At 42.6% G+C, this 9,605-nt stretch overlaps 2 protein-coding genes across 2 annotated transcripts; one reads left to right on the plus strand and one right to left on the minus strand.

Annotated features, from left to right (window-relative positions):
* Window positions 1–34: 34 nt before the first annotated feature.
* On the minus strand, window positions 35–1,382 carry LOC145699014 (uncharacterized). Its single transcript, XM_081776262.1, has 5 exons — window positions 1,073–1,382; window positions 695–1,032; window positions 581–648; window positions 364–541; window positions 35–313 (listed from the first exon to the last, which is right to left on the minus strand). Exons 1-5 carry the CDS (start codon window positions 1,128–1,130, stop codon window positions 35–37), a joined length of 921 nt encoding a protein of 306 aa, XP_081632388.1. The 5' UTR covers window positions 1,131–1,382.
* Window positions 1,183–3,254, plus strand: LOC145699013 (glutathione S-transferase C-terminal domain-containing protein-like). Its single transcript, XM_081776261.1, has 4 exons — window positions 1,183–1,451; window positions 1,729–1,961; window positions 2,007–3,048; window positions 3,089–3,254. Exons 1-4 carry the CDS (start codon window positions 1,232–1,234, stop codon window positions 3,220–3,222), a joined length of 1,629 nt encoding a protein of 542 aa, XP_081632387.1. The 5' UTR covers window positions 1,183–1,231; the 3' UTR covers window positions 3,223–3,254.
* The last annotated feature ends 6,351 nt before the right edge of the window (window positions 3,255–9,605 follow it).

Below are 9,605 nucleotides of genomic sequence, written 5' to 3' on the forward strand. Positions count from 1 at the left end.
CATCAGAAAGAATCTTTGAATTTGTCTGAAAATTTTATTGAAATTTTTTAACTTGAATTTTCGAAAACGCAGAATTATCATTATCAACAACGATTGGGTTATCATGAACGTCTAAAACTTTGAAAGTCTTAAAGCGAATCGGTGGCAGTTGCTCGGTTTTCTTTTGAAGAAGCGTTTCGTATTCTGAAATTTCCCGTTCGAGTTCTTCGATTCTGCTTTTCGCCGTTTGCCGAGGCTTTTCTGTGTTGAGCATTTCTTCTCGCTCGTTTATAAATTCGTCGTTTTCGTTGAAGTAGACATCGTACGTTCCATTCTAAAGGAAATGGATTAGTTGTTGGAAAACTTGTTGATGGACTTTCTTACTTCTTTGGCATGCTTTCTTATGAATTGAATCGTGTCGGGATGAAAGTTTCGCTGGTCCCACACGCGCCCTGTGTAGTAAAGTTTCTGGCCTCTTTTGACAGATTCGAGAATATATTCTGCGTTTTCATATGGAACTTGGGCTTCGCGGAAGAGTTCTCGTTTGCGGACATATTCAGCTCTAAAAGGTTTGAAAAGGGAAACAGGAAACGGGAATTACTTGGCTTCGAAATACAGGTCATCATCGTAAAGACATTTTAAGGAGCACTCGTGCATTGCGTCTCTCTCCTTGGTGATAGAATGTAAAGATGGATATTTTTTTGACAAAACTAACTTTTTGGCAGCCTTTTCCTTCAGTGAACTCCAAAAATTTCTTTAGCCAGCCCTCTTCTTTGTTGTTGAATCGATTGGGATCGCCATGATCATTGACGCATTCGTCAAAAGCTTGATACTGTTTCTTACAAATTCGTTCTCTGGCGATTGTGTCCATCATCTTCGGAATCAAAATCTGCTGCACTTCTGTACTCAAACTCGGATCCGGATATCGCTTCGCAAAGTGAGCTTCTTCTTGATTTTCTTCGACATATTTGAAGGTGAAGTAGCCGAATGCACTCAGTCCACAAAATGCGCCAAGGTGGTAGAATTTCCCATATTTCTTCGCATGACGAATTTCTTGAGCAAATTAATCGCATAACTTTATAACTGTTCTTACCTTCAGTCGTAAAGTGCTGATAGACTCTTCTGTCTCTGAAAATTCTGCTTTTCAACATTTCTTTCGGGAAATTCTTGTTCTTCAGGCACAGCCAATCAAAAGCTCCGAAAACTTGCGCTTTCCAGAAAGAGCTTTTGGGTGAATTTTAGGCTTTTTCTGATGCTTTTTGTCGAGAAAGACTCAGCCGAGAAGGAGATCCTGCGATTTGTGGCGAAATTTTGTGGGGCGGAATATGAAATTTGCGAAAATGAAGAGGAGACGATTTGGTGCGAGAAACCCGTGATGAAAGTTGGAAAAAATGATTTTGTGGCAAGCTTGCCTTCCATTTTGCGCTATATTGCGAAGTCGAATGGATTCAAGAACCTTCTCGGATGCAAAGGTACCTCAGTTCTTTCTGATAACAGCAGCCGTTTTTAGTCGATTGTTTAAATGAAATGGAAATCCGCTAAAATATCCTTAATAAGGCTCTACTCCCTTACTTAGGATATTTTAATCAGACTTAGATCTCATTCAAAATAAGCACTCTTGATAGATAATTTTCTCCATTAGTGTTAAAATGTCTCCATTTTTAATAATCAGAAAAACATGCTCTAGAGACCATTTGACTCCTGATGAATTTGAAGCCAGGCCGACAAAAATTCATTAAAATTGTTCAGGTGCTTGTCTGAAAACTCCCGCTGAATTCAGTTCACGAACACGATTGATACAAGAGTCCCTAACTCAGTACAAGACTGACTTGTCGAAGGTTCTTCTTGGAGTGTCAGATCTCGAACAGATCCTTTCTGGGCCAATAGTTCAACATAACATTGACAAGTATCAAAGACAACTATTGAAACATGAACGCGAACTGGAGAGAAAGCGTGACTGGAATGGTGAACTCAAAGGCAAGGTAAAACGTGTGAGTTTAAATTTGGATTTTCATGATTCTTTTCAGCAAGAAATACCGCTAAAGAAAATCCCTACAAAAGACTTGCCTGAATTAGAGCATGCATTCTTAGAGGGAATTCAACTGTCTATATCGGACCTGGCAGCCTTTTTACCAGTTGAAAAAGTGAAGGAGAAGATTGGAGAAAGAGATTTTAACGAAAAATTTCCAACAGTAAGGAAATGGTTCTACAGATGCACAAGAATAATTCAATCGAAGACCATCAATACGGATAATTCTATTTCTGGTTACGATCCTGTTCTACTCAACGAACCTATTGCAACTCAGGACTTTGTAGTTATCGCTCGCCGACAAACTCCTCTGAAGAAGATTTCTCCTGCACTAGAAAAAGATGATATCAAAAGCGACATACATTCCAAGTCGAGCAAATCAATGATTCAAAAACTTGAACTCTCCGCCAAAGTCGACCTTGAAACTGTCAGGAACAAGCTTCCTTCTCCTGACCCTTACTCACACGTGGCAATTCCAGATCGCGATAAAATCATCCTTGATGGATTTGCAGATCCTGCAAAAGGCGGTTTAGGGAAAGCAAGAACAGAAAGAAAATTACTACAGCTTCAGAATATGGTGGCTCGTTTGAAAAAAATGGATACAAAGGGGAAAATCATCGTTGATTTCTGCGCTGGAGGTGGTCACCTCGGACTCGCTGCTGCGAAGGTCTGTCCAGAAGCGACTATTGTTCTTGTCGAAACCAAAGAAGAGTCGTTAAATCGAGCAAGAAGCCGTATCCAAGAATGGAAGGTGACAAATGTGGCCATTTGTCAGTCGAATTTGACCCAACTGAACTGCAAATTTGACATCGGTCTTGCCGTTCACGCCTGCGGATCGGCAACTGATCAGGTCATTCAAATGTGTCTCAAGTGGCGAGCTGCATTTATTGTCAGTCCTTGCTGTTATGGAAGAGTTTCTGATTTGGTTTTGCCTCGGTCGAAAGAATATCAGAAACGCATTTCATCCCAGGAAAGTCTCTTGTTAGCTCATGCAGCGGACATCACTCCAGTTGATGAGTCCCTGACCAAGACAGGAAAAGGTAAACATTTATTTTCAATGGAATCTAATTGTATCTTCAGAATGCATGAATCTGACGGATACAGATAGAAAGCTTATGTGCGAAGAAAAAGGCTATGTAGCGACCGTTTATGAAATGATACCGCTTTCTTGTTCTCCGAAAAACAATTTTATCGTTGCAGAACCTGCTAATTAATAAATATATTTACATGCGATAGTATCGCGATACTTAAAAAAGGTGTGTCAGCAAGATCATATTTGATTTCACACGCGTTTTTATCCTTTACTTTGGACTCAAAAGTCGTCGCATGATTGCAATTATTCGCATTGAGAGCAAATTTGAACTCGTCTTGCATCGCGGTCTAAGAACTCAAGCGGCATTTGGTCCTGCATAGAATTGATTTTGTACTTCTAAATAGTTGCCATTGAATTCGCCGTATGCAATGACATTTGTCAGCGACGTTGAAAAGAAACCTTGATCCTTGAGTCTAGTCTCAGAGCTCAGATAATGAAGCTTTGGTGGTCGTTAGGGCTTGCCATCGCTGAAGCGGGCGTTAGGTTCGCTGACGACGCAGGAAACGGTTTTATAAAGAGACTAGAGATAAATTTCAGTGCATTAAAAATCCGTGCAAAGAATTTGTGGCAATAGACAAGGGTGACTGCGGCTTCAAATGTAACAACTTCTCAGGATTCTGCAGCGCTTGTGCACTTGCTAATGATTCGCCTGGCTTTTGTTGTCATCCATCCATCAGAGGAACATGCTCCAAGTCGATGAGAGCAGCCCTCGATCCCAACGCTGGGTTCCAGTGCGTCATCCCGACTGAGTTCGAAACCCAACTTCTCCTGCAAGTCCGAGAGATTCCTGGAAAGGGCGACTGCTGGGCCGAGTGTGGTAGTAAGCGGGGATTCGCTGGTAAATGCGACTACTGTGGAAACAAGGGCTATTGCTGCCATCCAGATGGCCGTGGAACCTGTCCACAATGGATCTCTGAGTCGGTAGAAGGTTTCAGCAATAAGTGCATGGTTCCAGCAGCGACTTCAAATGATAATCATCTCGAGTCTGGCTACAAGTCTGACTGCTTTGATCGTCGAATAACTGTCTGCAAGGATCTCTCTGACCTTGAAAATGCCCCTAGAGACGAGTGTCTCCGATTCTTCCCAGAGGAGATGTGTGATGGTAAAACGCCAGACGACAAGATCCCTCGATGCACAACCGTCGTCAAGAACTACTGCAAAGATTTCGTTAGAGATGCTATCGAGGAAAAACGTAAATCTTCCGGTTTCAATATGGATCTCCTCGGTCCGTACGAAAAGGAACTGTATAAATTTGTCAACGCTGTTTGGCCTAAAAAGGAGCACTTTTTCTTCAAAGAAATCGCCGATGAGAACTTTGGATTCGACAACGGTGATCTCAGTGCTATGGCTGAAAAAATTCTGACATCTTCGCAAAATAATTACTTTTCAAATAAAATGAGCGCAACCCAAAAAGAGCGAGTTGTCTTGGGATTCGCCGTTTTGAACGCTCTTCAGCGAGTCTGGGGCAGTGGAAATGAAAGATCTTTTGGGCAGATAACCATCAACTGGGGATCCAATTTCGGTGTTGCTGACTTTAGTAAAGACGCTTTCGAGAAACTCCTTGTTGCAAATGGTGCAAGCTGGAGAACAACTGATCGAGCTCTTCAGGGATATGATGCCATCATCGAAAGTCTTGTCAACTGGACTCCTGCCCAGGTGATGATCAATGACCTCCTTGATGAACTTCCCCTAACCGACAATATCCGTGCTGCTGGGAAATTGGCCAATACCGAGAATGATGCTGAAGGCGAATTTAATGTCTTTGCTCAAAGTCTAACCAATATGCTTGATCACCTTGTGGAGCATCACGAGAGCTTGTCTGATGAAGAGTTTGATTTTTTCCTTGGCCAATTGCGAGAGGAAGATAATATTAACCTCATTCGAAATCTCGCTGGTTTCGTCGAGCTCGAGCGAATCATGTCCGACAGTGTAATGTGGAGTGTTGATGTTGACGAGCTCGCAATGACTCGCGGATATGCAAGCACATTCCCACGTGAGCGAAAGTGGATGAGCCAAGATAACTGGACAAAGGAGAATGTGGTCAATATCATGAGCTTCGCGGCACATTTCGCCGGTGCAGCGGAAAACATCAATGTTGAGGAAATGGCCGACACCGCTGGCTTCGTCTTCTTTGACGACATCGTTTCTTCTCAGCAAAAAGCTGAAAACGCCGTTAGAAGTGTCAAGAGCTCCCGAAAGGTTTACAAAGAGCTTGTCAAAAACGCACTCAATTTCATGAATGTCAACGATCGTGTTCGTCAAGCATACAAGTTGACCATTGAAGATTCGCGACGAGGTGAAATCTCAACAATCAAAGATTTGAAGACAAAACTAATTGCTACTGGTCTTGGACAATTCAGCGCCGCCGTTGTCGTTCAGATTCGCGAATCGTTTGAAACAGCCGTTTTCAAGAATCTTGAGTTCGTTTACGATGCACTAGCGCTTGTTGAAGAGAAAACCGATGTCAATGATGCTTTTGGTTGCGATCGTGGGTGCGATTTCACTGCAATCAACTGGCGAGATGGTTTCGTTACGACCAGTGATTTCAACAACATTCTTGATGCTACAGGACTCCACGATGGAAAGAATGTGCCATTCGAAACTTCTGATTTATCGTCAACTCGATCAGCCGCTGTCGTGACATTCCGTGGACAGCAGCCTATTTACGCCGCCGTTGTCTTAGATTACCTGAGCACCGTAGTCCCTGAAGTCGAAGGACCTTATGGACCGCTTGTTTTCGATCAAGGTACCCTCAACTGCGCCACTCAAGCCCTTGCTAACCTTGGCGAGCTCTCTCAAGAAAATGCTCGATACGAAGTCTACCAGTCAGTGATGGCCGAGCTATATTTGAAAGGCGACCAGAATGCACTTGACGCGATTGATGCAGCCTTGAAACAAGACCAATGGGTTTACGGTGGAATCTTTGTTCTCGAAACAATGATTGCTGCGGAAAATCACCAGGGAAATACAACATTTGATAGCGCAGTATTTAACAGCTGGGACCTCAGCATGCTCGACTGGACTATTACTGGAAACACTCAAGACGATCTATCAAGTGGATACTACGAGCAGATTCTTAACGGAGGCGGATTTACTGACGATACAGTCGCTGTTCTCACCGAACAAGATACTTATGAAGAAATATGGAGATATGGTTCCGGTAATACAGTTTGCAGCGAACCAGCCATTATTCAAGAAACAAACTGGCAATGTGACTCCGATCCTTCGGCTATCTGTCCTGGAGGATGTGCTGCTGCTGGTTGTCAAGCAGAAGTTACTCAGACTGAAGTCTGTCTAGCATGGAGTGGTGCATCGTTTTCTTGGGGTATAAATCCTCTTCTTGGATCGTGGGGAATGGAGTGGTGGGAAGATCAACTTCATCTGTACGGGCCTCCGAAAGGAAATGCGCTAGTCGAAAACAGTGATCAGTGGAATGCGCTTATGGAAGGTGCCTCCCAGGCTATCGCAGAAATGGGTGATTTGAGTGGTGGTTACTCCGGCGAACAATTCGCAAACAACATTCAGAACTGGTTCAATGCTAATGATGCAAACAACTCAGCGATTGTTTCACAGATTCTGAACTCAGGAGAATATGAAGGTCTCGATTGGCTTCTCACCGCTGGAGACTCTATGTACTCAGCTTTCGGAGGAAACAACAGAAATGGCACTGGAGGAGCTAACTATGCCACTGAAGCTAATGGATACTGGAATATCTACGACATGATCGATCTTGTATCCAATGGCGGACAATGGAACATGTTCGGTAGCGAATTCAACGATGGAGTTGCTAATTATGACAACTTCACCTACGATGTCTGGGGAGCGTGGATTAATGGTTCTGCTGGAGACTGGGGAGAAGATGCTCAACAGCTTATGCAACAGTTCGGATCGGAACAGTTCTTCGGGACAATCCGAAATGGCACCAACAACATCTATCCTAACTCCGGTGGCGGCGGAGGAGGTGGCGGCGGCGGCGGTGGCGGCGGTGGTGGTAAGTCGAAATAGTGAATGATATTTTTTTCTGTTAGATCTTGCGGCATTTATGAAAAGAGTCGATTACTACTTGAAATTGATCTCTTATTTAGGTCCAACCATCATTGAAATTGAGTCCGTCGTTTGGCCCGTTCCTTCTGATTGCATTAAAAAAACAACTGGGGAAACTGTCACAGCATACCTGGATTCAGAAGGCAAAACTGATGCAACAGTCACACAAAATATTGCAAACTGGCAAGCAGCCATGGATGCAGAAGCCGGTGGTACATTTACGATTCCGCCAGGACAAGCGCATAATATTATGGCAACTGAGACTCATGCTGCTTCACTCCACACATATTTGGATACACAGGATGCTACTGGAGCTAGCTGGGATGCAATCTCACCATGCATGTCTTACGACAACGATCCAGGATACGCTGCTTTCATTGCCCGATTGGAAACTCAGCTTGCTCTTGCTGAACTTTGGGGACAGCATCCTGAGATCGTTCAGAACTCCGATTCTGTTGCTGCTGGACTTGCATATGAGGCAATTGATTGGACCAGATTCGAATTCACGGACACATGTTGTCAGGTTACTCCAGAAGCTACTAATGCTACCATTCTTTCTCTGGCTGGACTTGAGTGGATGAATCAGGCTCAAGTCGATGTTGTAGTCAACAATCTCTTCAGCCGCCTTGATACTTCCTGCTGCTCCGTAAATAATTCTACTAATATTACACTTGGTTTCTTCAACGTCACAACTACAGCGGGCGTGGCTTCCTCAACAGCTGCTACAACGACAACAGCATACAATGCAGGAGGTTATGAAACAATGGCTCCATCAAACGGATCAAATGGATACGGTTCTATGTACGGTGATCCCCACGTCATCGTTCAATCTGATAACCAAGAAGCCGTTTGCTTCAAAGTTGACGACCAAGACGGAGCGATCATCAGCTTGATTCAAGATCTTGAAGAAGGTCTAGAAGTCAATGGAGGACTTAAACAAGGAATTGTTTTTTATATAATGATGATAATTATCAGATTTTTATTTATTTTGAACTAAAATTGTATAAAACTTGTTGAAGCTGGTCGAAATTCGATTCGATTGGAAAGCGTTTATGTCAAAACCCCTGCCGGTCTTGAAATTGAAATCGACTGCAATTGGATAATTCTTAGCCGAGACGGAATTCAGGTAATATAATTTTAAAAAATCTTGAATTATCGAAAAATTAAGCTTGAAAGCTTCACATTCGAAGATTCCCTCTCAGTTGGCATGGACGATGTCCATCTTGATATCGAATCTCTCCGCGATGCCAAAAAGAAAGGTGTCTACGTTACAATTCCAAGTTACATCAACGACCGTGAGATTAGAATGCACATAGCTATCAAAAACGGAAAAGATGCGATGCGATTCTCACTTCGGGACGCTTCAGGACTCCCTACTACTGGACTTGGTGGTATCATCGGAGAGTCTATCATTGTACTGGGCGTTTTATTTTTTTATTCTAAAAATATTTTAGCCTCGTGACTACAAAGTAACAGAAGAGGGCCACATCTTGGTTGGAGACGAAACCATCAGCAATACTCAAGCCACGCGTGACAGTAACAACGACTGTCTGTACATCGCCGATTCAGCAGATGTAGAGCGATTCCTTGGTCATCCTGTGTCAGACTTCCGAGTTGATGGAAAATTCTTGATGCCCGCTACACTTATTGACAACCAAAGTCCTAAGTAATTGACCTTATCGGTTGATATTTACCTGCTCGCTTCTACTCTTCTAAGATCAAATATGAATTCATTTGAGCCCAAAGGCTGGCCTGTTTTGACACAAAGAGAATGCATATTATTCTGTGCCTGTGCTTTTAAATAAATGTTCACTTTATTTACGATGATTTAAATAGACAAAATTACTGCATGAACTTTTCACAGAAAAATCTCAGAACGTCAAAATCTTAGACGCTTTTTGGCTGAGGTTCTTTTGAAGAGATTTCAGGAGGTTCGGATATGCAGAGTTTTGTTTCTTCAGATTGTTGAGGTTTACGCTAGAAAAAAAAACATTAATGCTGCACCTTTTCAAGAGAACTTACGAGAATGAAATCCATCGTAAAATTGGGGGGTATCGCATTCCCCTCACATAGTCCTTCTGCACTCATTCTTTGCTTACGTTTTTTACGAAGTTCGCGCGCCTCAATTTCTTCGGGAGTGAGAGGCTCGCCTAAACAGACAAAATAATTGATGGTTTGACGAGTTGAAATGGAATTGAATTAGGATAGCTAGTTAGGGGACGAAGAAACTGGTCATGGAGCATGTTATTGGTTTAGACGGGTTTAATTGATGATATCCTGCTTAATCTTAATTGCCTTATTAAATATCATTAGTATAATCAATTTATCACCAGCCTGTCTCTCGCTTTTCAACATTATTGATTTTATGAAACGAAAATTCATTCCCTTTTTCGATTTTTATCGATATGATTTAATTTAAAACAAATTGGTTTTCAGTTAAATTATTTTCCAGCTCCTTGA

The sequence above is a fragment of the Oikopleura dioica genome, chromosome 2, assembly GCF_907165135.1.
Source record: "Oikopleura dioica chromosome 2, OKI2018_I68_1.0, whole genome shotgun sequence".
Taxonomy (NCBI): Eukaryota; Metazoa; Chordata; class Appendicularia; order Copelata; family Oikopleuridae; genus Oikopleura; species Oikopleura dioica.

What these genes read in the sequence shown, in the direction of transcription:
- LOC145699014 (XM_081776262.1), bottom strand. Translation starts at nt 1,130, where the DNA reads ATGTTGAAAAGCAGAATTTTCAGAGACAGAAGAGTCTATCAGCACTTT. An exon ending in AAGGAAAAGGCTGCCAAAAA is followed by an intron (nt 649 to 694) that starts GTTAGTTTTGTC and finishes TCTATCACCAAG; the next exon opens with GAGAGAGACGCAATGCACGA. An exon ending in TAAGAAAGCATGCCAAAGAA is followed by an intron (nt 314 to 363) that starts GTAAGAAAGTCC and finishes CATTTCCTTTAG; the next exon opens with AATGGAACGTACGATGTCTA.
- LOC145699013 (XM_081776261.1), top strand. Translation starts at nt 1,232, where the DNA reads ATGCTTTTTGTCGAGAAAGACTCAGCCGAGAAGGAGATCCTGCGATTT. An exon ending in GAACCTTCTCGGATGCAAAG is followed by an intron (nt 1,452 to 1,728) that starts GTACCTCAGTTC and finishes AAAATTGTTCAG; the next exon opens with GTGCTTGTCTGAAAACTCCC. An exon ending in CCTGACCAAGACAGGAAAAG is followed by an intron (nt 3,049 to 3,088) that starts GTAAACATTTAT and finishes TTGTATCTTCAG; the next exon opens with AATGCATGAATCTGACGGAT.